This window comes from Carcharodon carcharias, chromosome 16 (genome assembly GCF_017639515.1).
Source record: "Carcharodon carcharias isolate sCarCar2 chromosome 16, sCarCar2.pri, whole genome shotgun sequence".
NCBI lineage: Eukaryota > Metazoa > Chordata > Chondrichthyes > Lamniformes > Lamnidae > Carcharodon > Carcharodon carcharias.
In genome coordinates, this window is record NC_054482.1 from 113,509,383 (window position 1) to 113,536,436 (window position 27,054).

Consider the following 27,054-nt stretch of genomic DNA (forward strand, 5'->3'; position numbering starts at 1 on the left):
CTGCCCCCCCCCACCCCAGCTTCTCCTCCCCCACCCGTTTCACCCCCCCACACACACCCCACCCCCCCCCCCCCCCCCACCTCCTGACAATTGCATGTACGATATTGCCTGTTCATTAGTGTGGGTTGCAGAAATTTTGTGTTGCAGAAAGTTGGGTGCTTTTCGAAACTCAAAGGGAGCTTGACCTCCCTTGAGATAAAGTGGCCATTTACAGTGACTTGGAACCGCTACTCAATTTTGTGAGCAGTTGTGTTTTTCCATTAACTATTGCCGATACGTGTTTACTTTAGGTACATGTCAGTGATCCGAAGGTCGTTCAGATCACATGAACCCGTGACTGTACACGATAATGGAACTCCAGCAATAATATGTTGCTGACCTGTGGATTTTGCCCTGGGTGCTTTTCCAAGAGACTCCATGCCGGGTTTGTAAAATACCCCATTTTATATTATGTTGTAGCTGTTAAGTTGGTGCCACCGAGTCTTTCGAAGAGTTTTTCTGGCGTCACTGTTTTGTGCTTAGCTGTTTCCCCCATGTGGCTGATGCTTGTGTTCTCAGTGTTAGCATTGGAAGGTGTGTGTTGGAATGTGGCTTTGGTTGTGCAGCGAGGGGTCCACTTGCTTCTGTGCATCTTTTTAAGTAAAGGGGGTGGGATCATCTATTCTAAGGTATTTACGCCCGTCTTAAGATTTTTGGATCGTGGTCTGCCACTTTGGGCAGCCTTTCCTCACACGCTGGTGAACTCCACATGAACCTCCCAGATGTAGTCAAAATCACACTCTTTCCTCTGTGTTAATCATTGGAAGATATGTCCACACAAAATGTGCACCGCACAAGAGAAATTTAAACATCAAACTCGGGTAGGCTTTGTGGGAAGGGTTAGAGATGGTTGGGGAAAGAAAGAGAGAATTTACTCCATTCACAACCCACTTGCAGCTCAAAGCATTGAGCTGTGTCATTTGTGAAGTGAGTTCTGTATCATTTGAGTAGGGGCTGTCGATAGAATCAGCTTGGTAGAATCATTAGCACTCTGACTTCAGAGTCAGATAGATGTGGATTCAATCTTACTCCAGGATTTGAGCACGTAGCCTAAACTGTGAGTACAGGATACGCAATGAGCATCACCAGTGAATGGTTTCATTTATCATCCCAATTCCATCCCATGTCTGCTCTGCCCAAACGCAGGTCCTTGGCTCATCGTCTGCGAGCTGATGTTTCATCCTGAGCCATTTTTCCTGGCAGCTTTTGTCAATGGCGGTTTGCCATTGCCTCCTGCTCTTTGGGGCAGGATGAGGAGGCAGGTCCCAAGTCTGCCGCGGTGGGAATGGGAATCAAACCTGCACTGTTGCCATAATTCTGAACCATACACTAGCCATCTAGTCAACTGAGCTAACTTGGCCTCTCGTCATCCCAATACCAGAAGCCATGCTAAGTGCTGAGATGACAGGGCAGTACCCCTATTTGAGAAAAGCAATCACGCTTTGAGAAGTTTTGCAAAATGTAAGTGCTGAGACATGTCGGCATTCTAGGCTAGCGTTTCCTTCTGTTGATATCTATTTGCACAGAAGCTGATGTGATAGTTATCTCCTCGATTGCTATTCTTATTCTGTTACCAGTGATCCACAGTGGCCGGAGTTTCTACTCACTCTCACTCATCATACAAAATAGTAGATTTTGAATGGATCAATCTTTACTTTATTAGGTCCGTTTTGTTTTCCCCGCCAGCTCCTCTTTCCCAAGGTGGGGGGGGGGGGGGGGGTGCGCGCGCGGCAGGGCGGTGGTGGGGGGTTGAGGGTAGGCATGGAGACCAGGCTCCAGGGTTTCTATCAACACTCATTTTTAAGCAGATGCTTATGCAAACAAAAGTAAAATCTGGTTTATTCAGTGCTCCCTCCAGGAAAGCAGCTTTGTCTCCACTAAATACCACTCTCTCTTTGACAACTAGCTGAGATTAGAAACTCATCATGTGATGAGACATATCAAGAAAACAAGATGTTACAGTTCAGGGATTTCCCCCACCCTGTCCATATTCACAAACCAAAAAGGGCAATTTGCATAAACAGCTGGAATGTGCAATCAAGTGAAACCTGTGTCACCATGAGGCGAGAGTGCGTGGGATCACATGCCCGGCATCAACCCCATGATCTTGATTATATTTGCTGCAAAATGTCACCTCTCTGCCACTTTCTCCCAACCTTTTTAAAAGGCGCAAAGCAACATGCCATCAAACCTAGAGCAGGCTAATTCTAAATGGTCAGATTTATTTACAGTTTAGTAATACACAAAAACCAAAAGTGACAGCAAGGCACTAAAACCCCATGATTTAAAAAAAAATATATATATAGATAGAATTCCTTGCAATTACAGGGGGATAATTATTCTCTCTCGAGGAAGGAGGATTTGTAGCAACAGGAATTTCTTTGAAAACTAGCCTCCTAGGTAGACTCTCAAATAATGTTTTGTGCCTTTTATAGGGATGGATGGTGATTGTGGTGAGATCCCCCCCCCACCCCATATGCTTCCCAGTAAACAGTATATCTTGATCAGTAAGTGAAGCCATTTTGCCCAAAGACTTTGAATGTCCTGACCAGAAATAACATCCAAAACTATAATTTATGCCTTTGACCTCGTTTCATTTTAATTTGAAGTAAATGGCAATTTTAATGGAACCTCTGCCTTCTAAGAAGTTAACGCCTCATTACTGGCACCTCCCACATACTTTGCTCTAGATGGAGTCTTGCCTATTTAATTCAAAGGGTTGATAATCCTCCTGTTTAACTGACAATAGCACCAATTAATGTTTTGCCAAAGCAGCTGTTGTCTTTGCTATTTGCAAACAAAGATGTTGGCAGCTTTTGCTGTGGTTCTTCTGTATTTTGGTGAGGTTTATATGGCTCCCATATTAATTCTCACTGTTTTATAAACTGAATCCTTATTTATCACATCCTCATTCAATATTGCATTGGCTGACTGTTTATTTCTGACCTGTTAGAGAGATGGGAGTCTTGTGTTCATTGTTTACGCACTACATATGGTTTACGCTCCTCGATTTTAGATGATCAGAGTTGGTTTAGGTCGTTTGTTATCTCGCCTGATTTCTTTCCTTAGCTGATCAGCACAGATTTATTGATTCGTGAATGTAATTCTTGAACGATGACAGATAAGGAAGTCAGTTAGGCTAAGAGATGGTAACGAGAAGCGTAGACCACTAACGCTGCACCGCATAGGCACACTGCAGTACTCTAACACAAAGTTAGTAAGGATGCAGGTTGGCATAGTAACCCTTCCACCATCTACCCTGTCCCAACATCTCTGCAAAGTGCTGAGATAGGAGATCCCTTAAAAACGATAGATGGAGACCTGGAGACAGCCCAGGGTGCGTACATGCGTCGGTGAATAGACAATCCCAAATTGATGATGCCATTTTTTTTCCCAGAACTCTACATAAGAGAAAAGGTTTAACAAAAAAAACACTTGCGTTGATCACTACGAAGAGATGCACAGAATGGTTTGAAACTGAGTATCTGTATGTTGCGCTGAGCCTGTATTGTAGCTTGTGCTTGCACCTATGTAAGTATTTTTGAAACTTGTAAGCCTTTTTTAAACTTGAAACAAGTGATGGTGACATTGTTCTTTCCATTGCCGTGTGAGTTGGAAGAGTTTGAACACAGCACCTGTGAGACATGTGGAGCTTATTAAACAGCAAATTGCTGACTGCTTATCCATACATGTATTTTGTATGTGTGAAATGTTAAATTATGATTTTTTTTTGTGTATAATAATTGCAGATTTTATCAACTTATTGTATTGTAACCAGTCATCTTAAATTACAGATGTACATTGAAAGTATTTATACGTGTGACTTCAGAGAAAAATGTTACATTGATTTTTTTTTAAATAATATGGTGTTGGTTAAAGCCTTGTCATTTGTGCTGTCTGTTCTTTGAAGAAAATTGTGGGAAGTGTTTGGACAAACACCATGAAAAGAAGCAGTGCCTGGTTTGTTTTACCTGTGAAGAAAACCCTTTACAGCTTTAATTGTCAGCGTCCTGTGGCAAGACTGCTTGGATCTCTCTATTTAACATTAAAACGCAATAGCGTTACAAAACACCAAGGGAGAAGCACATTCGCAAAGGTTCAACAATTAACCTCTGACTAAACTTTGATTCATATCTTCCATTTGCATTGTTCCATGTGAGACTATGTTTTTTTTCTTAAATTTTAACCTTCACCTTGTGAGTTTGAATCAAAAGTGATGCATAAACGTTTGATCTTTGTGCTTTTGCGAATGACCATCTTCTGGAGGCAGTTGCTACAGTTTTGATGCAGGTCTCCTTCGTAGAGTGCCCGAAATATTACCTGAGGGGTTATCTACGGGCAGTAGAACCTAAAACAGATGAAAATATGACATTAGAATTTTAATTAGTTGATTGAATGTAAATGCCAGAGAGTTTCATGCACTGGAGAAGTTTTTTTTTAATAATATGAATTAACTACAATCAAATCTCAATATCTGTACCAGCTACACTTTGCAAAATAGTAAATATAATATATTGCAGTGGCTTTTTACATGTGACTATAAATCTTTTGAGGTGCTACTCATGGTATGTTAGATAATGCAGTGTCTTAAAATAGCTTACACCAGTGTTATACTAGATAGCAATTGATGCACTATCCTGTTGAAACTGTTTCATCTAGCCTGTCATTTCAATGCCAAAAAATTACCTTCAGGGGCAAGATACCCTGGTTGGTTATAGGGTAATTACTGTTGCTGAGTGGTTTGCTAGGTGCTTCAGAGCAGAAGAAACCAACCTGAAATATTTTTTGGTACTTTGAAGTCTCATAGACCTGCACCAACACTATATTCTTGTAAACATATCATGCCCAGCTTACCTCATTATTTTCATGTATTCCAAATTTTGTCAAATCAATTGTGAAGTAATGCTTATTTGGCATAATCATTTCAATCTCTTCCATCTAAAATACACAAATATAAAGATACACATGATAGACTGACAGTCCATCATCAAGATTCAATACACATGAAGGTATACCTTTTAATTACAGATCCATAGACATTTTGAAAAATTATTGCAATCTTGAGAGCATGTATACATTTTTTTTAAAACTATGCCTTGTTTGAAAACCTTTTTGGTTTTCAATACAAATGCACCAATAAATTCTTTTTATCACTTGCTGATAGCCTTTCCTAACTACATTTTGGTTTAGGATTCTGTGTTCATAACATCAACCAAAACTATTTGTGCATCATCAGTGGCATGGTGGACAGCACCCTGAGTAACAAGGTTGTTGGTTCATGTCCCACTCAAGGATGCAATGATCAGGGCTGACACTCCAGTCCCGTAGTGAGGGAGTGTTGCATTGTTGGAGGTGCCATCTTTCAGATTAGATGTTAAACTGAAGCCCCATCTGCCCTCTTGGGTGGAAATAAGAGACCCCTATGATCATGAGCCCAGGACATCACTGCAGGAGTTCCTCAGGGTAGTGTCTTCAGCCCAACCATCTTCAGCTGCTTCATCAATGACCTTCCTTCCATCATAAGGTCAGAAGTGGGGATGTTCGCTGATGATTGTACAATGTCAGCACCATTAGCGACGACTCAGATGCTGAAGCAGTCCATGTCCAAATGCAGCAAGACCTGGACAATAGGCTGACAAGCAGTAAGCAACATTCAGGCCACACAAGTGCCAAAAACTGACCATCTCCAACAAAAGAGAATCTAACCATCGCCCTGTGACATTCAATGGCATTGCCATCACTGAATCCTCCACTATCATTGAGCAGAAACTGAACTGAACTGAACAGTTATATAAATATGGTGGCTACAAGGGCAGGTCAGAGGCTAGGAATCCTGCAGCAAGTAGCTCATCACCTGACTCCCCAAAGCCTGTCCACCATCTACAAGGCACAAGTCAGGAGTGTGATGGAATACTCCCCACTTGCCTGGATGAGTGCAGCTCCCACAACACCCAAGAAGCTTGACACCATCCAGGACAAAGCAGCCCTGGATGGGTTCTTGAAACCCCAGCTAAGATCGACCTGAGCACTAGCTTCTGGTCAGCATGGTGTAGTGATACAGCAAGCAATTCGGCCATCAGCTAAGCTTATTTAGGGCTATGTGAAAGGTAGTTGTATCTGCAACTCCAGATCCCTTAAGATGCAAAGAGGGAGTTCAAAGTGAGCGTGTTGAGCCCTAAAAAGGACTTGCATTTAAAACGTGCCTTATACCACCTCAGGACTCTCCAGAGCAGTTCACGGTTGATAAGTACTTTTGAAGGGTGGTCACTGGTGTAATGTAGGGAAACATCGCAGTGTTCAATTCTCATCTTTGCATTTGCTTTGAGGAAGTTGTGCATTCATCTGTTCATTGGAACTCTGCAATTTTTCATGACTTTCTCATTTCTAAAGGGCTTCCTTCTGTCAGGGCTCAGAAAGTTCAACTCTTGATTCAGATTCAACACTGCTTATGTTGAGATTTTGACTTTGTTTCCTGCATATGTGTGCTGGGGAAAATCTGAACAATGCCATATATTTACCTGTTACCCAAGTAAGTTAACTTTTTCATCACGGAATCCTATTGTATTTTAAATGACCCTAATGTTTCTACCTGTGAGTTCCAAAGAAGTCATATTGGACTCGAAAGGTTAACTCTGTTTCTCTATCCGCAGCTGCTGCCAGTCCTGCTGAGTTTTTCCAGCATTTTCTGTTTTTATTTCCAATTTCCAGCATCTGCTGTAGTTTGCTTTTATTTTTTTCCTTTGTTACCTTGTTCGGTCAATTATTGTTTAATTGTAAACTTGATGTAAAACATAAAGGTAATTTGCTTGATATCTGTCCTGTCAAGTCATAAGCTTTTCAATACGGTTTCCTGCTTAAAAGACTTGTGGGAATTTGGCACTCCCACCAACGCCCCCCCCCCCCCCCCTCCGCCCAAAAAAAAAGTTGAGAGGCTGGGAGTCAATAGAAAATTTCAAAACTAAAATAGATAGACTTTGGTAAAGGTATTAACTAAGGTGGGTAGATGAAATAGAAGATACAGGTCAACCATGATCTAATTGAATGGTGGAACATTCTCAAGGGTCTGATGGGTCTCCTGTTGTTCTGATATTTCTCCTTCTTTTGGTCTCCTGTTGTTGGCCTTGTTCCCTGCAGTATAGAATCATCCAAGGTAGAGGATCATCCTGATGAAGGGGCTTCATGACACAAAGATAGGTAGGAAAGTAAGTTGTGAAGAGGATGTAAGGAGGCTGCAAACAGATACAGATAGATTAAGTAATTGGGCAAAGATCTGGCAGATGGAGTATAATGTGGGAAATTGTCCATTTTGGCAGGAAGAATAAAAGAGAAGCATATTAGAAGCTCTGAGGTGCAGAGGGATCTGGGTGTCCTAGTGCATGAATCACAAAATGCTAGCATGCAAATAATTAGGAAAGCCAATAAAAGGTTATCATTTATTGCGAGGGGAATTGATTACAAAAGTATGGAGGTTATGCTTCAGTTATACAGGACGCTGGTGAGACCACATCGGGAGTACTGTGTACAGTATTGGTCTCCTTATTTAAGGAAGATGTAAATGTGTTGGAAGCAGTTCAGAGAAGGTTTACCAGACTAATACCTGGAATGGACGGGTTGTCTTATGAGGAAAGGTTGGGCAGGCTCAGCTTGTATCCACTGGAATTTAGAAGAGTAAGAGGCGACTTAACTGAAACATATAAGATCCTGAGGAGCCTTGGCAAGTTAGATGTGGAGAAGATGTTGCCTCTTGCAGGAGAATCTAAAACTAGGGGTCATTGTTTAAAAATAAGGGATTGCCCTTTTAAGACAGAGATGAGGCGAAATTTTTTTCCTCAGAGAGTTGTGAGTCTTTGGAACTCTCATCCTGAAAAGGTGGTGGAAGCAGAGTCTTTGAATGTTTTTAAGGCAGAGGTGGATAGATTCTTGGTAAGCAAGGGGGTGATAGGTTATCGGGGGGCAGGTGGGATGCAGATTTCAGGTTATTATCAAATCAGCCGTGATCTTATTAAATGGCGGAGCAGGCTCAAGAGGCTGAATGGCCTACTCCTGATCCATGTTCGTATGCTTGTCTTTGGTTTCTGAACCCAATGACTGGGCAACCTGTGACTGTCGCCTGGGTCCATTCCGCTGTGAAGAGCAAGTGACTGGCTCCTGTTTGGCACCTCCCTGCATTAGCGTGGCAGTCAGTAGAAACTCAGTCCCTTGTAGTTCTGGCAACCTCAGCTCCTTCACCATCCGTATGGTTAGAGTGGGACCCGGCTGCTAAATTGTATTAAACTAACGAAAATAAACTCTAAGCTACGTTGTGCAATAATCACTTTCAGCCTCTGTTATAAGACTGAAGAATGTTGTGGGGTTAGATCAAGGCCATCGAGATTTGAGGCTTTGGCAATCTAAGGTCAGTCAAAGAGAGGGACATAGTGCAGGACATCAGTGATGAGGTTAATTTTTTATCCTTTATTCTTTCATGGGATGTGGGGGCTTCGCTGGCAAGACCAGGAAGACCCATCCCTAATTGTCCTTGAACTGAGTGGCTTGCTCGGCCATTTCAGAGAGCAGTTAAGAGTCAACCACATTGCTGTGGGTCTGGAGTCACATGTAGGCCCGACCGGGTAAGGGTGGCAGATTTCCTCCTCTAAAGAGTATTGTGAACCAGATGGGTTTTTACAACAATAGTTCTCATGGTCACCATTACTGAGACTAGCTTTATATTCCAGATTTATTAATTGAATTTTAATTCCCCAGCTGCCGTATTGGGATTTGAATCCATGACCTCAGAGCATTAGCCTGGGCCTCTGGATTTTTAGTCCAATAACAATACCTTGATGCCACAATCTTCCCCCAAATATTACAGCTTCCATTATGTAATGTCCTTACATTGAAGAACATCTCCCAGCATTAGGCAGAGGCAAGGTAAAGACTCCAATTACAGGAGGACACTGAAGACACAATCACAAGGATTGGCCTGCAAGATCATTTTAAGAGGAAGGAGTGAGGGGAGATGGTAACCCAAAGTGCAGGAAGATTAATAACTGGGAGACTGGTGTCTTATGGTGAAATGATGGGAGTACAGGATGAGTAGGAACTTAGAGCAGGAGAAATGAATGATGAAGCTGGGAATATGGGATGTAACTACTTAAAATAAGCACTGACCTCTGGAACTCTGCTCAAACTGAGGCACTGAGCATCATAGAGTGTGTTCTGGACGGAGGGGGAATATATTCCAGAGTCAAGGGGACCGGCAAATGTTTCAATGATAGAATCCTTCACGGTATTCCTAGGGGAAAAAGAGAAACTTGGTTAGACCTACTTTTCCACCAGTTTTCTCCTACAATCCCTCAGCCCTCTGAAGGTGTTAATTCCTAGTGTCAGGCTGCACTCAGTGCCAGGCAGCATTCCTCATGTTTGAGCCTACTAATAGGCATAGAATTTCCTCGATCCCATTTACACCAATCATACTGACGGGAACTTTGCCCACAAACTTCTTGTGGGCCCATCTGCTGATGCAGTTGCGTTGAAACTGGTGTGGAACAAACACAGTGGCTGCGTCAGCAATAGCGGTAACAGTGATTGGGCTGCTGTCCCCTGCTGATTGGAGGGTGTGAGGGATAGCGGGCAGGATCTGAAAAAATCTTCGCTTCATTGAGACCGACAGCACTTTGGTCAATTATCATGCACGTCTCTGTAAGAGCTCTATAACAGATAAAATGAGTATTAAACTAGCGATCTCAGCTGGACAAATATCAGATGGCTTTGGGACTGCACTACACCTAAGCTTTTTGTATGACGTACTACTCCGTAAAGGCAGGAAGGCCATGAGTTGGTTATTTGGCACAAGGAGGTGGAGAGGATCTATGTTATTCGGTGGCAGAGGGTCTCAGCAGACACATCTCACAACCGATCGAGAAGGTTGGAGCACACCCCAACACAAATCTGGCAACACAGCCAAATTCCTTCACCAAAAAAATGGAACAACTGAAGACCAGGCAACCCCAGACCTAAGGGTCAGTGTCTTTTCTTGCAGAAGGATTAGTACAGCAAAGCTTGGTGTCGCCCTCAGTGAGGCAACTGCTCACAAATACTTCCAGGATGTGGATAGATTATACAAACGTACGAGATCATAGCAGAAGTAAGCCGCTTGGCCCCTTGAGTCTGCTCTGCCATTCGATATCATGGCTGATCAGTTTGTGTTTCAAATTCCACATTCCCACCTACACCCGATAACCTTAGATTCTTGTTTGGCCAGGGAATCAATCTACCCCTACCTTAGAAATATTCAGTGACCCCCCACCCCCCCAACCCCCCCCCTCCCCACCCCCCATCTCGACCGCCTTCTGAGGCAAAGAGTTCCAAAGTCGCTCAAGCCTCAGAAAAAATTTCTCCTCATCTCCATCCTAAAAGACAGACCCTTAATTTTAAAACAGTGCCTGCTAGTTCTGGACTCACCCACATCCTTTCCCTGTCCGCCTAGTCAAGACCTTTCAGGATCTTATATACTCCAATCAAATCGCCCCTCACTCTTCTAAACAAGCCCAGTCTGTCCGACCTTTCCTCATAAGACAACCCCGCCCCCCCCCCATTCCAAATATCAATCTAGTGATCCTCCTTCTGCATCGTAACAATTTTGTGAAACCTCCTCTGCACCACCTCCAATGCATTTACAATCTTAAATAAGGAGTCTGAAACTGCACACAGTACTCAAGATATGGTCTCACCAATGCCCTGTGTATAACTGAAGCATAACATTACTTCTATATTCAATCCCTCCCGTAACAAAGGATATCATTCCATTGGCCCTCTTAATTACTTGCTGTACCTGCATACTAACGTTTTGTGACTCGTGCACAAGAACACCTGGATCCTTCAGCATCTTGAAATTCTGCAGTTGTTCTCCATTTAAGTAATACTCTGCTTTTGTATTCTTCCTGCCAAAGTGAACAACTTCACATTTTTCCAAATTATACTCCATCTGCCAGATCTTTGCCCGTTCACTCAACCGATCTATATCCGTCTGCAACCTCCTTTTGTTCTCTTCACAACATATTTTCCTTCCTAGCTTTGTGTCATCTGCAAATTTACCTATCATGCCTTCACTCCCCTCATCTAAGTCATTGATGCAAATTGTAAAAAGTTGAGGCCCCAGCACAGACCCCTTTGGGACTCCATTCGTCACATCCTGTCAATCAGAAAAAGACCCATTTATGCAAACTCTCTGCTTTCTGCCAGCCAGCCAATCTTCTACCATGCTAATATGTTACCCACTACACTGTGAGCTTTTATTTTTCACAATAATATTTGATGTGGTTCCTTATCAAATGCCTTCTGGAAATCCAAATACAGCACATCTACAGGCTCCCCTTTATCCACAGCATATGTTACTTCTTCAAAGAACTCTAATAAATTGTTTAAACATGATTTCCCTTTCACAAAACCATGCTGACTCTTCCCGAATACTTTGAGTTTTTCTAAGTGCCCAGAAATAATCTCTAATTATTGATTCTCACACCTTCCCTATGACAGACATCAATCTAAATGGCCTATAGTTTCCTGATTTCTGCCTCCTTCCCTTCTTGAATAGAGGGGTTATAGTTGCTACTTTCCAGTCTGATAGAAACTTTGGAAAATTAACATCAATGCATCTAACTACCTCATTAGCCACCTCTTAAGACCCTAGGATGGAGTCTATCTGGACCTGAAGACTTCTCAGCCATCAGTTGATCCATCAGTGTGCTCAGTACCACTTCCCTAGTGATTGTAATTTCACCAAGTTCCCCTCGGCTTTCCACCTACGGATTTACAGCTAATACTGGAATGATTTTTGTGTCCTCTATAGTGAAGACAGAAGCAAAATATTTGTTCATTTCATCTGCCATTTCCTTATTATCTACGATTAATTCCCCATTGGACCTCTAGAGAATGACAACACTCAATTTACTTACTCCTTTCTTTTTTAAATACCTGTAGAAACTTGTAGGATCCTAGATGCCAGTTTGTTGGATCTTGTTTGATGCTTGTTGTAAGGGGTGGGCCGAATTGGTACTAATGATAGAGTTGAGTAGCAGACACTTCATAGATAGAAACTCTTAGTTTATTTACAAAGGTATTCAGCAGCAACTAGACATGTGCTAACACTTCAAACTCTGTCACTACACTACTGCTGCTACTAACTACAGACTACTAAGTCCAGAGGTATCCCATGCTACTCTACTATTGGATACTAAGATCATGTGATCTTCCATTATAACATTCTTCTTAAAGGTATATCATACATCAGATTACCATAAACCTCTTGCTATCTGTTTTCACGTTTCTATCTAGCTTCCTCTCGTATTCTAATTTATTTCTTCTAATTAACCTTTTAATCATTCTCTTCCATTCTTTATATACTGACCAATCATCTGACTTGCCACTCACCTTTGTGCAGTTATATGCTTTTTCTTTAAGTTTGATGCTTTCACCAACTTCTTTAGTTAACCACAGATGGTGGGTCCTCCCCTTGGAAGTTTTCTTTATTCTGAGTGATTATTCTGAGTATTCTGAAATATCCCCTTAAACGTCTGCCACTGCTTCTCTATTGATTTATCCCCTAACCTAGTATCCCAGTTCACTTCAGCTAGCTCAGCTTTCATCCCCGCATAGATAAAAGCAAAAAACTGCAGATGCTGGAAATCCAAAACAAAAACAAAAACACCTGGAAAAACTCAGCAGGTCTGGCAGCATCTGCGGAGAGGAACACAGTTAACGTTTCGAGTCTGAGTGACTCTTCAACAGAACTAAGGCAAAATAGAAAAGTGGTGAAATATAAGCTGGTTTAAGGGGTGGGGGGGTGGACAGGTAGAGCTGGATAGAGGGCCAGTGATAGGTGGAGATAACCAAAAGATGTCACAGACAAAAGGACAAAGAGGTGTTGAAGCTGGTGATGTTATCTAAGGAATGTGATAATAAAGGTACAGATAGCCCTAGTGGGGGTGGGGTGGGGGGAAGGGATCGAAATAGGCTAAAAGGCAGAGATAAAAGAATGGATGGAAATAAATTTAAAAATAATGGAAATAGGTGGGAAAAGAAAAATCTATATAAATATTTGGAAAAAAGGGGGATCGGAAAGGGGGTGGGGATGGAGGAGAGAGTTCATGATCTAAAATTGTTGAACTCAATATTCAGTCCAGAAGGCTGTAAAGTGCCTAGTTGGAAGATGAGGTGCTGTTCCTGCAGTGAAGCTCAACGCAAGCGCCCCCATATTCCACAGCTGCAACATAACACCTGTCCTGCCATTATTACTTATATTATTTAGTTAAATTAAGTTAATTACTTCCTTAATTAACTTAGAATATTTCTTACGTATACCACACCTCTTTCCCTGTGCACCGAATTCCCTCGTGAACTTAATTCACTACTCACTCAGTCTCCATCTCACTCAGGCATGGTCTCCTGTCTCCTCATGCACACCTTACTGATCAGATGTACTGGTGAGTACAGGCCTGTCACTGCACCACAATGGGTTACAGTATTGGTTGAACGATACAACACAGAATGAGGCCATTTGGCCTATCATGCCCTTTGACAAAGCTATACAATTAGTCTCATTGCCCTGCTTTTCTCCATTACCATACTTTTTTCCCTTCAAATATTTATCCAATTCCGTTTTGCAGGTTATTATTTAATCTCAGGCAGCTCTTTCCAGATCACAACTCGATACATTAAAGAAATAGTTCTCCTCATCTCGAGCTCTTTTGCCTGTTATCATAAATCTGTTTCCTCTCATTGCCACTGGAAACAGTTCCTCCTTATTCTATAAAAGCCTTTCATAATTCTGAGCATCTCTGTTAAAATTCCCCTTAACCTCCTCTGCTCTGAAGGAGAACAATCCCAGCTTCATTATCCTCCCCACGTAATTGGAGTCCTCCATCCCTGGTACCATTCTGAGAAATCTCCCCTTCACCTTCTCTGTCCTAAGAGGGACAATCCCTACTGGTAACATCGATTCCCATGCTCATTGGCAAGTGGCAGGCTATAAGAGACACAAGGGGAGTTGGGAAAAGTAAATCGAGAAGGTTATCCTCAAATTGAGAATTGGATAATTGTATATATTACAATAACACACCGATGCATGAACCTACCAGGCAGCGTCAAAGTTGACATATCTGGGTGTTCTGTAACGCCACTTCGCATACACAATGGTAGAAAACACTCTGTCCCTCACTTCAGGCAATGTAGTGAATCGATCTTTTAGGAATCCCTCAAAGCCAGACTGCGTTGTTTTTAATATTCTCATGTCCTTTAATCCAGACTGAAGCCTGGGAGGTTCTGCAAAGCAACCAGGAGCGCACAGGTGAGAATATGTTTCCATAATAATTTGTAAGCTCCAGTCTCAGCTTAATGGTACAAGCCCCACTCCAGAGACTTGAGCAGGTCATCTGGGCTGACAATCCGAGTGTACTACTGAGGGAAAGCCGCATTACTGCATGTGCTGTTAGAACCAGGGACCTGTCAGGAGGACATAAAGGAATCCTATGCTGCAATTGCTTCCCCCCCAACGCACCCCCACCGAGTCCCTAAACAAAAGCAGATGGTACTAGTCAGTCAACAACAACTTGCATTTATTTAGCATCTTGAATGTAAAGCATGTCTATGGTATTTTACAGGACAAGCTTATGGAACATGAACATTGAGCCATGGAAGGAGTGGTAACCAAGGCTTGGCTGAAGAGACAGGTTTTGATGAGTTGTATATCACAGGAGAGGCAGAGGGGTTTAAGGAGGAATTTCCAAAAAGTAGAACTGAGCCAGTTAAAGCCCCTTCCACCAACGTGTAGGGAGGCTGAAATCAGAGGAACAGAGTATTTTTGGGCGGAGGTATATAAAACTGGAGATGCAGTGGGCATGGTCATGGAGAGGAATTAAATTGAGACATTGGAGGATGAGGGATCAATGTAGGTTAGGGGTGATGGACAAGCTGGACTTAATGTAAGTTTCAAAAGGGGAGATTGTGGCAGTGCCACTGGGCTAGTTATTCAGAGACCCGGGTTCGTGTTATTGGGACTGGGGCCCAAATCCCACCTTGGCAGCTGGTGGAATTTAAATCCAGTAAAATCTGGAATTGAAAGCTAGGTCGGGATTTTCCGGCCCCGTGAGCGTCATGGTGGGGGTGGGGGAATCGATTTGGTGAGAAGGCCAAAAATAGGCACCACTTTGCGATTGTCCGCACCAGCCTCCAGTAGTGGGCTACCTTTCCCATTGCCGCACATCGGAAGCTTTAATTAAATACTTTAGCATCTCATTATAAGCCCTATTCATCGGACTCATCCCCCCCCCACCCCCCCCCCCACCATTGGATCATCAGGACATGTCGGTGTGATTGCACACCCACGTGTTTCACAACTATACGTGAGTGAGGTGCATCTGGCAGGTTGCACTTTGCTCAGGACTTTGAGGTTTGTTTGCCTACCTTGCTTTGGGCAGTCATCAGTGCCAGGCTTCACAGACAGCACCACATCACTGTTTGGGGGAGCTCATAGGCAGGTCTCTACCTACCAGACCAGCCATAAGGGGTGGCTTTTTAATGGCTGCAGGGCTAGGGCTTGCTTGGCAAAGGGGGAGAAGTGGTCTTAGGCAAGGGAAGAGACAGCAGGGTGATGGCTGTATTGAGGAAGGGGGGTACTCCAAGGTATGTGTGGGGGCACATGTTGATCTGTGCAAATGGCCTCAAGATGGTGAGGGCTGAGGAGGCAGCCTCCAGAGGAGATGAGGCCAGATGGACATGTGAATGTGTATATGAGAGAGTGAGTGGTGATGCCCCTTGAGCTGGCAGTGAGTGAGATGCCAGTGAGTGTGTGATGGGCTTGTGAGTGTGCAAGTTTAGGGTGATAAGATGGTTGCCTTACCCTGGCATCACAGGTGAGATCGTTCATCCGTTTTCTGCACTGGATGGCCAACTTCTTGTGTGCAGCATTGGCACTGACCACCGCTGTCACTGCCTCCCAAGCTAGAGTGGCGAGAATGATGGGCCTCCTGCAGCGGGAGCGGAGGTAGACGACATCACGGTGGACCTCCTCGGTGTCCAGAAGACATCCCAGGGATGCGTCACTGAATCGGGCAGCCTCACTGTTCTTGGCTTTTGGGGCCATGTCTTCACTGGAGCAACCCTGGGCTGCGAGCATTGAGAAGAGTGCACACAGCGGCAGTTTAAATATGGCGCCCGGCGTGAGGAAGCAGTGAGGTAACGTCGTCATAGGCAAATCGGAGGCTGTCGGCTAGCAAGGCGGTGTGTTCCTTGTGGCTGCATAATTAATGAGGCGGGAATGGGGCGATAGAGTGTGAAAACCCACCACTGCGGCCGGCGGTAAAACTACTTTTTTCCCACCCGCTACTACACTTTGTGCAAATCTGAGACGATTCCACCCAAAATCTCAGTAACGGTGACCATGAAGCTTTCATTGATTGTCATATGTTAAAAACATCCCACCTGGTTCACTAATGTCCTTTAGAGAAGGAAATCTGCAGTCCTTACTCGATCTGGCCTACATGTGACTCCACGTCCACAGCAATGTGGTTGACTCTTAACTTCCCTCTGAAATGGTCTAGCAAGCCACTCTGTTGAAGGACAATTAGGGATGGGCAACAAACGCTAGGCTTCCCAGCGATGTCCACACCCCATAAAAGAATAAAGAGAAAAAGGATAGGTTCAGCAGAATTTTGGATAGTTTGGAGGTTATGGAAGGTAGCGAATAAAGGCAGCAGGATGGGGGTGGTAATGACATGGACGAGGATTTCAGCAGCAGAAGATTTTACATTTTGAGAAGAACAACATTACCTACGAAGCAACAGCTCCAACTGTGCTGCACTCCTCAGTAGCTGATGAAGTGTCAGTACAGATTCTGTGCTGAAGTCTCTGGAGTGAAACGAGGATTCATAACCTTCCAAGTCAGAGATTAGAGCACGATCTAATCAGCGAATATTGAATGATGAGGGAAAAATATTTAAATTTCTATTTAAACACCTCACCGCTAGTTTACAAATCCCAGCTTATAGACTCACTTATTCTTCAGTTAGGATCTAATCAGCTGTTGACTAACCAATGCAAAAATCCTGAAAGAAACATTTCTAGATCGTAATTGTTGTGTTCGTCTGTTTAGTACAAACGTACCAATCGTACAACAAGGTTTGCTAGAACAATAACGTGGGTTCTTTATTTGAATATAAGACTTTACAGCCATGGTAACTGGGAGACTAGGTAGAACACATCTGACCTGTAGGACTGCTGCTCTGTTGTGTCTACAGATTGCCGGGATTGTATATCACATCCTGTCTCACAGTGGGCAGCAATAGACACCAGTTTATGATATGCCCCTTAAAGGTACACCACAACTGGTAGTATACAAACATGATAACAGGGAAGGTGGAAAAAGACCAACTTTTCCATGAAATCTGCCCCATCCGGACATGAAGTTTCTTGAAACATCCACCACCATTCTGGTGGGCAGCTGCTATATTTCGAATACAATAAAAGGGCCATTACATTGTGGGAGCTTTTAATGGATACAGAGAAAAGTTAAGCTTACAATTACTATTTAACATTATTTCTCAGGCTAACATAGGCTAACTTCTGCAAATGAGTTAACAGAGAATCTTTATGCCGTGTTCATGGTTTTGTGCTAAAACCAGGAAGGTGACTTGTTATGGCCAGGCAACAATTGCTTTTTCCCCAGTTTGTGACCTTTTTGACTACAAATATCTCGTTGGAAAGGTGGATGAGATATCAGGTGAGAAACTGATGGATATGATAAATGCCACAAGGCTCTTCTCGTCTACATCTGGGCCTTTGGAACCTTCATCATTTGATTCCTTAAGGCAGTCAAGAAAGCACCAGGAGGCTGCATTATCTTCATGGCTTCTCATGGAGATGTTCAAAACTCATAAATATAAGACAGGAGGAGCTTCTTTACCCAGAGAATGGCTAGTTCATAGAACTTGCTAACACAGGGTAGAGTTGAGGTGAATAGCATTGATGCATTTAAGAGAAAGTTGGATAGCCACAGAAGGAGAAAGGAATAGAAAGTTATATGGTAGAGGGAGATGAAGGGACATGGGAAAAGTCTTGTGTGAAGTGTAAGCAATAGTATAGACCTGTTGCATCAAATGACCCGGTATTGTCCTGTAAATTCGATGTACTTTTCAGTTACCACAAAACCTAAGTTTTAATCACTCAAGATGTCCTCTTCTCTCAGGATTTTGTCCCAATCCCTTCTAAAGTACGTCAGTGGATCCATACTCACTGTTTATTCCTGTACTATGCTCCTGAGGGTGATTCTGTGAAAACAAATACTTTCTGACCTCTAGTTTTACTTATATTGTTCTCATGCCTCCAGTCCTCCCAGCTCATTCACCTCAAATACACTGCCTAAGTGGGCAATGACCTTTTAAAATGATGGAAGCTATAGCTGTGACCTTAAACAGAAGAGCTATGAGTGCAGTATTGCAAAGACTTGCACCTCATTATCTCTGAAGAGACATTAACAACCTGTGTGGACTGCAGAGACCAAACTCAAAGGGAATTATACAAAGGCCATCTCCATTTCATAAGACAAGCCTGACCAAGTCAGAGCTAGGTCCTCTGCTAGGACAAAGGACCTTCAACCTTCCTTTCAAATTCTTAATGGTTAAAACATTAACAATCTCAGGAACCCAGACCATGGAACCCAGACCCTTTGTCAAAGCCAAAGTGGACAGGTGGGAGTCATGTTACATGACCCCCCTAGCTGGGAGAACCAGTTATACTGCTTGGCTGTACTGCAAGTCAGGCTGCCATCTTCCATCTACTGAAGAACAGCAGCTCAGAAAAGGGGCTCTGTCTAGATTTGAATGTCTGCCCCCATCTATATTGTTTCTACTGAAATTTCTGAACTTGCTATGGCGTCACCTACAAAACTAATTCATCTCTATGTGCCTATCTGATCATGGAAATCATTTTTACTGGAAAAGTGAATTATCCAGCATCAGTTTGAGGCCTGCTGACCTCCGTGAAGGATTACATCATTAGGCTTCGAATCTGGACACTGGACTCATGTGGAAGAGTAATTCTTTATTTTGTGATCTTTGCCCAGTAAATCTTTCTTTCTCTATCCCTTGTTTATTGTATGTGAATGCACAGGGGCTACACAAGGACACCCCGCCTGATTTTTGAGCATGTGTAAATAAACTAGCCCTCTGAGTTCACCCTATCTCGAGTTTGCTGTGGGGTTATTAGTAGAAAATTGGACGACAGAAAAACTGAAAGGTTGGGAAATACACCACCACTTATAAAGGGGGAGAACAAAATCAAATTGAAATCACCTTCCTGTTTACAGACAGGAGGTCAGAGGGGAAATCAGGGCTGTTTACACTAAACTCCTTCACGTCCATAACACTAACCACCTGGATCCAGTTTATTCCCTTCATCATTTTAAAACTGCCAATCACATCTGTAAACCTGCGTTTTTCTAACAAAAATAGTCCCAAACCCTGGAGCCTATCTCAAGCTAAGTTCAAACAAATCAATATCATTTTGGTCATAGTCGTCTGCACCTTCTCCAGGGTCGTGACAAACCGTGTAACTAAATACTTTAATCTAATATATCCATATAGAAAGAAACATAGAAACAGAAAAAAATAGGAGTAGGTCATTTGGCCCTTTGAGCCTGCCCTGCCATTCAATATGATCACGGCTGATCCTCTATCTTAACACCATAATCCCGCTCTCTCCCCATACTCCTCGACACCTTTAGAGTCTAGAAATCCATTTCCTTCTTAAATATATTCAGTGATTTGGCCTCCACAGCCAGAACTCCACAGGTTCACCACCCTCTGAGTGAAGAGGCTTCTCCTCATCTCAGTCCTAAATGGCTACTGCGTATCCTGAGATTGTGACCCCTTGTTCAAGAGCCCCAGCCAGAGGAAACATCATCCTGGCATCCAACCTGTCCAGCCCTGTTACAATTTTATATGTTCCAATGAGATGCCCCTTCACTCTTCTAAATTCCAGTGAATACAGGCCTAGTTGGCCTAATCTCCTCATACGACAATCCGGCCATCCCAGGAATCAGTCTGGTGAACCTTTGCTGCACTCCCTCTATGGCAAGTATATTCTTAAGTAAGGAGACCAAAATTGCACACAATACTCCAGGTGTGGTCTCACCAAGGTCCTGTCCAACTGCAGTAAGAGTAAGACATCCTTGCTCCTGTACTCAAGTCCTCTCACAACGAAGACCAACATACCATTTGCCTTCTTAACTGCTTTACTGCACCTGCATGCTTACTTTCAGTGATTGGTGTACAAGGACACCCAGGTCCCTTTGTACATCAACATTTCCCAATCTATCACCATTTAAGTAATACTCTGCCATTCTGTTTTTCCTACCAAAGTGGATAACTTGGCACTTATCCACGTTATACTGCATCTGCCATGTATTTGCCCACTCAATCAACTTGTCTAAATCACCTAGAATCCTCTTAACATACTCCTCAGCACTCACTCATTAAACCATTACCTGAGCACTACAACCTGTTTGCAAAAGCTGTCCAGAAAACAGCCAGAAGGAAGATCCCGAGGTTGTAGAGCACACTACATCTCTGGTCTCACCAAGGAGAATACTGAACTCTACTGGGAGTATGTCTCAATGTTTGAATCTTAACCCTTCTCAGTGGAAACAATATCTACCGGTAAGAGGGTGATGCTAAGTATCTCTCAAGAGCGTCAAAACACCTGGGACACCTTGATAGAGACAACAGATCTTACAAAACACAGGAAGAAGACATGGTCTCTCATATGCAAACTTGGAGGCGATCCCAAGAAAGCTGCCCAACATCCAAATGTGTCTGCTAACCAAGTTGCACACCAGTTGCTCCTAAATGGAAAAATCAACAGAAACAACCAAGAGCACAACTAGATAGGAAGAAGTACAGCGATGACCCTGGCTTCATTGGACCATGCACCATGGAAGAGCTGGAAACTGGTATATCTAGTCTAAAACACAGGAAAGCAATTGTTCTTGACAACATAGCAATAGAGCAGATAAAGCATTTTGGACAGCAAGCAAAGTAATGGCTCCTACAATTGTTCAACCATTGTCTGGCAACACACAAGCTACCTAATATTTGGCAGAAGGCACATGTAATAGCACTATTAAAGCCCAGAAAAGATCCCTCAGATCCTAAGAGTTTTCGGCCAATTTCACTGCTCTGCCGCACCAATAAGCTGTTTGAACGCCTGATACTCAATAGGATAGCACCAACAGTAGATGAGAAGATCATTCCAGAGCAAGCAGGTTTCTGCCCTGGCAAATCAACAACAAACCAACTTCTCAACCTCACACAACATTTCGAAGATGGTTTTGAGCAAGGAATGACAACAGGTGCTGTTTTTGTAGACCTGTCAGCAGCATACGATACAGTGAACCATAGACGTCTCCTCTGCAAGATCCTAGAGATGACAAAAGATATTCACTTAACAGAGCTGTTAGAAAGCATGCTTTAGAATCACTGGTTCTATGTTGAACTAGGTGGGAAGCGCAGCAGGTGGTGTATTCAGAAGAATGGTCTTCCTCAGGGAAGTGTGCTACACAAATGACCAACCTATAGATGGTGTCACACGCTGTTTTATATATGCTGATGACTTATGTGTCACTGCCCAAAGCACTGATTTTAACACCATGGAGAAAAGGCTTTCTGATGCCTTGGAGGGACTAACATCCTACTATGAAGAAAAGCACCTTCACGCAAACCCATCAAAGACACAAGTTTGTGCATTCCACCACAGAAACCATGAAGCCAAACGCTGGCTTAAAGTAACCTGGTGTGGAGCAGCACTGACGCATTGCGAGCACCCTATCTACTTAGGAGTCACCCTTGACTGATGCCTCACCTTCAAGAACCACATCGAAAAGACAAAGGCAAAAGTGAGCACACGAAACAACATCCTGAATAAGCTCACTAACACAAAATGGGGAGCAAGCTCGAAAACATTGCAAACCAGTGCACTTGCTCTTTGCTATTCCACTGCCGAATACGCCTGCCCTGCATGGGAAAGATCTACTCATGCTAAGAAGATGGATGCCGTTCTGAATGCAAGCTGCCGACTTATCACAGGTTGTTTAAAACCAATAAACACCAAAAGCCTATATATCCTGGCGGGTATCACTCCCCCTGATATAAGAAGAACGGTAGCCAGCAAGAAAGAGTGACTCCGTCAAACATCAGATGAGAGGCACCCTCTACATGGTCATACACCTACACCCAGCTGCCTAAAGTCAAGGAAGAGCTTCATGAACAGTGTTGTTCCATTACAATCAACCCCATCTGAAGCCTGCATCGCCTTGTGGAAAGACCAGCTTGCCAGTCTCGAACAACCCCTGGCAATGGAAATTCTACCGGATGAAAGCATTCCCCCAGGAGTTAATTGCAACTGGGCAACCTGGAAGTGCCTTAACAGACTTAGGACTGGTGAAGGTTGTTCAAAGGTGTCACTGAGCAAATGGGGATATACAACCTGCCCGACAACTTGTGAATGTGAAACTGAGCCACAGACTATGCAACATCTCCTGCAATGCCTATCGCTAGAGGAACCCTGCACTGTTGCAGATCTTGCTGAATTCAACAACAAGGCACAAAAATGTGTCCAGTTCTGGCTGGGCCATGTATAGACTGTCCGTGGACACGATAAGAATAAGAAGCACTCACTTTCCCATATAGTTTTGTGTTGTCAGCAAATTTGGGAATATTACATTTGGCCCCCTCTTCCAAATCATTGATGTATATTGTGAATAGCTGGGGCCCAAGCACAGATCCCTGTGTTACCACCTGCCATTCTAAAAAAGACTAATTTATTCCTACTGTCTGTTTCCTGTCTGCTAACCAATTCTCAATCCAAGCCAATCCCATGTGCTTTAATTTTGCACACTAACCTCTTATGTGGAACTTTATCAAAAGCTTTCTGAAAATCCAAATACACCACACCCACTGGTTCTCCCTTATCTACTCTGCTAGTTGCATCCTCAAAAAACTCCAGTAGGTCTATCAAACAGGATTTTCATTTCATAAATCCATGTTGACTTTGTCTAATCCCATTGATATTTTTGAAGTGTGCTGATATCAGATCCTTTATAATATACTCTAGTATTTTCCCTACCACTGACGCTAGGCTAATTGTTTATTCTCCTCCCTCCTTTTTTAAATAGTTGGGTTACATTTGCCACCCTCCAATCTGCTGGGACTGTTCCAGAATCTACAGAAATTTGGAAGATGACAACCAACACATCCACTATTTCCATGGCCACCGCCTTTAGTACCCTGGGATGTAGATTATTAGGCCCTGGGGATTTATTGGCTTTTAGTCCCATTAATTTCTCCAGCATTGTTTTTTTTAGTAATACTAATTTCCTTCAATTCCTCCTTCTCACTGGACCTTTGGTTCCCTACTATTTCAGGGAAGTTATTTGTGTCTTCCTTCGTCAAGACAGAACTAAAGTAGTTGTTTAATTGCCCTGCCATATTCTTGTTCTCTATTATAAATTCTCCCGTTTCAGATTGTAGAGGACCTACATTTATCTTCACTAATCTTTTTCTTCTTATAAACTTATAGAAGCTTATACTTAGTCCACTTTTATGTTCCTTGCAAGTTTACTCTCATACTCTATTTTTCCCTTCTTAATCAATCTCTTGGTCCTCCTCTGCTGAATTCTAAAGTGCTCCCAATCCTCAGGCCTGCTACCTTTTCTAGCAATTTTATATGGCTCCTCTTTGGATCTAATACTATCCTTAATTTCTTTTATTGGTCATAGTTGGGCCACTTTTCCTCTTGTGCTTCTGTGCCAGAAAGGGATATGTAACTTGCAATGCATACATTTGTTTCTTAAATATTAGCCATTGTCTATCCACTGTCATGCCTTTTAATGAAGTTCCCCAATCTATCTTATCCGACTCACACCTCATACCTTCCTAGTTTCCTTTGTTTAGATTTAGGACCCCAGTTTCAGATTAGACTACTTCACTTTTCAACCTAAGGAAGAATTCTATCATGTTATAAGCAAAAAGCAAAAGACTGCAGATGCTGGATGCTGAGTTTTTCCAGCATTTTCTGTTTTTGTCTTCTACGTGTTATGGTCACTGTTCCCTAAAGGACTCCACACAACAAGATTATTAATTAACCCCTTCTCATTCACAAAACCAAATCTGGAATAGCCTGTTTCCTAGTTGGTTCCACAATGTACAGGTCTAAAAAAACATTTCGTACACACTCCAGGAATTCATCCATCACAGTATTATTGATAATTTGGTTTGCCCAGTCTATATGTAGATTAAAGTCACCCATGATTACTGTAGCACCCTTGTTATGTGCATTACTAATTTCCTGTTTCTTTCCATCTCCTACCTTACCACCACAGATTGGAGGTCTATAGACAGATCCCACTAATGTTTTCCATTCCTGTTGCTTCTTAGCTCCACCAGGACTGATTCTACATCTAGATTTTCTGAGCACAATATCCTCTGTCACTATCACACTGATTTCATCCTTAACTAACAACGCTACCTCACCTCCTTTTCCTTTTTGCCTGTCCTTCCTAAATATCAAATACCCTTGGATATTTAATTCCCAGCTTTGGTCATTCAGCAGCTGCGTCTCTGTAATCGCAAGCATTTCATACCCATTTACATCTATTTGCATTGTTAATTTGTCTACCTTATTGCAAATGCTTCATGCATTCAGATACAGTGCCTTTAGACTTGTCTCTTTATACAATTTTTTTTTTGTACTATGGCCCTATTTGCTGCTAGCCCTGTTTCTTCTGCTTTCTACTTTTTGTTTCAGATTTCCAGCTTCTGCAGTATTTTGCTTTTATCTTAGTGTTTAATTTGCTGCCACTTCTCTCTCAGGAATTCCTAACTTTGAAGAAGTACTGCTCTTCTCTCTGACATGATTTCTGTTTGTGCTTCTCTGTATCTCTGAAGTGGAGTCATATGGACTCAAAACATCAATTCTGTTTCTCTCTCCACAGATGCTGTCAGAACTGTTGAGTTTTTCTAGCATTTTCTGTTTATGTAAGTGACAGCCATTCACTGACTCCTTCCTCAGGGCAATACCTTGACCAATCAGGGTCAAGCTACCTGGTTTAAAATCCAAAATACTTGCCAGTTAACTATCAGTCACCATTGCTGGTGCATTCTCCATGGCAACACCTCTGCCAATCAGAGTTCACTTGCCAACCAATCAGTGCTCCCTTATACAGTGTAAATTGTTGTTTTTCCTTGATACAGGTGTTCTTGAAGTGTCCTGATGAGTGCAAGATGATAAACTTCAACAGGTCTCTTTTTTCACCAGTACTCAAGTTCTGTACTACCAAACGTCTAAAAAGAAAAAAATTCTTGACAGCACTGGGTAAGCATTGCGTAAGTATTTATCATGCATTCACAGAAGCTGAGGGCATTGATCCACATCATGGGAACTGAAATTGCAGGCTCATCAGACCAAGTGAGACTGATAGATTCCCTTCCTTGAAGATTCTTAGTGAACCAGTTTGTTAAGTAGCTCCTGGGATAATTGGATCAATTTCGCAACAGAAACAACAAGAGTTGGAACCAATGACTTACCATGTTGCATTTGCTCAACTTCACAAAAGCGTGTTGCTTCAAGGTTATGAATGAAGGCATGTATATGCCCTATACCATCCTGTAATGGAAATAAATTCAGATAGATTCCTTATTTTTCTCGATCAGTAGGTTTCCTGCAAGAGCAGTTAAGTACAGTACAATCAGTTAAAGGTAATTAAAAAATAACGATCTGGAATACACTGCCTGAAATGGCGATAGAGTCAGATTCAATAGTGGGCAGAATCATTCCAGACTTGCACTAAGTGCGATAGTGGGTGAGTAAAACTATGTTTTACCTGCCGGCCACAATGGCAGCTCCTCACATCGTATTGTACCAAACCCGCAGCATTAATTATGCATTCCCGGGAAACACACCATTTCAATGGTGAGCTGGTCCATGAGATCATTCATTCTCCATCTGCAACCATCTCATCACTCTAAACTCACACACTCAAACCCATCACACATTCACTGGCATCTCACTCACTGCCAGATCAAGGGACATCTTCACCCATTCTCACATACACATGCTCACATCTCCATCTGGCCTCATCTCCTCAGCCCTCACCATCTTGAAGGCTACTTGCACAGATCAACGTGTGGCCCTACGCACAAACCCTGGGATACCCCCTTCCCCAGCACAGCCCCTCACCCTGCCTGAGGCCTCTTCTCCCCCTTCCCCAAGTAAGCCCTAGCCCTGCAGCCGTACAAAGTCACCCCTGCCTTATGGCTTGGTCTGGTAGGTAGACACCTGCCCGTGAGCCCCCCATAAAAGTGACGTGGTGCCGTTTGCGATGCCTGGCGCTGATGACTGAGAGTGCTGCCCGAAGCAAGGTCGGTAAACAAACTCAAATCCCAAGCGAAGTGCAGCTCACCAGGGGCACGTCACTTAAGTGCAGTTGTGAAACACGTCAGCATGCAACCATGCTGACGTGGGTGGAGGATCCAGCTTGAGAGGGTGTCGGGGGTGGGGGGAGGGGTAGGGGATGAGTCCGTCGGGCTAGTCTCATGATAGAATGCAGATGTACTACAATGACGTCCAATGGCGGGAAATGTGGCCTGTCAGTGATGGGCTGGGCAGGCGATCACAAACTGGTTTCGTCACACCGTCAAACCGATCTTTGACCTTCTCGCCGTATTGTCTGCTCAGGTCCCCTGAGCACGCCAGCAAGCATGGAAAATTCCACCCAGTAACTTTCAACAGTTAGATTAGGTATATACTTAAGGAATGAAAAAAGGAGGACCAAGAGGAAAGAACAGGAGACTCAGGTTTATTGGGTAAGTTTCAAAGAATTTCACAAGCACGGTGTGCTCGGTGACCTGCCCCTGTGCTGTATCACTCTATTGGTCCACTCATGTAGCCAGGCTGCCTGACACTTGCTTACCGAAGCAAATCTTCCAT

At 43.1% G+C, this 27,054-nt stretch overlaps 1 protein-coding gene across 1 annotated transcript in view; it reads right to left on the minus strand.

Moving 5' to 3' along the window:
* Positions 1-4,127: 4,127 nt before the first annotated feature.
* uox (urate oxidase) overlaps positions 4,128-27,054 on the minus strand; it is a 38,983-nt gene continuing 16,056 nt past the window's right edge. Inside the window, exons 6-10 of the mRNA XM_041208761.1 lie at positions 25,653-25,731; positions 14,154-14,340; positions 9,190-9,313; positions 4,894-4,977; positions 4,128-4,387 (exon numbers count right to left, since the gene is read on the minus strand). Coding sequence (XP_041064695.1) covers positions 4,313-4,387; positions 4,894-4,977; positions 9,190-9,313; positions 14,154-14,340; positions 25,653-25,731 — 549 coding nt within the window. The 3' untranslated portion in view covers positions 4,128-4,312. The remainder of the gene's footprint in view (positions 4,388-4,893; positions 4,978-9,189; positions 9,314-14,153; positions 14,341-25,652; positions 25,732-27,054) is intronic.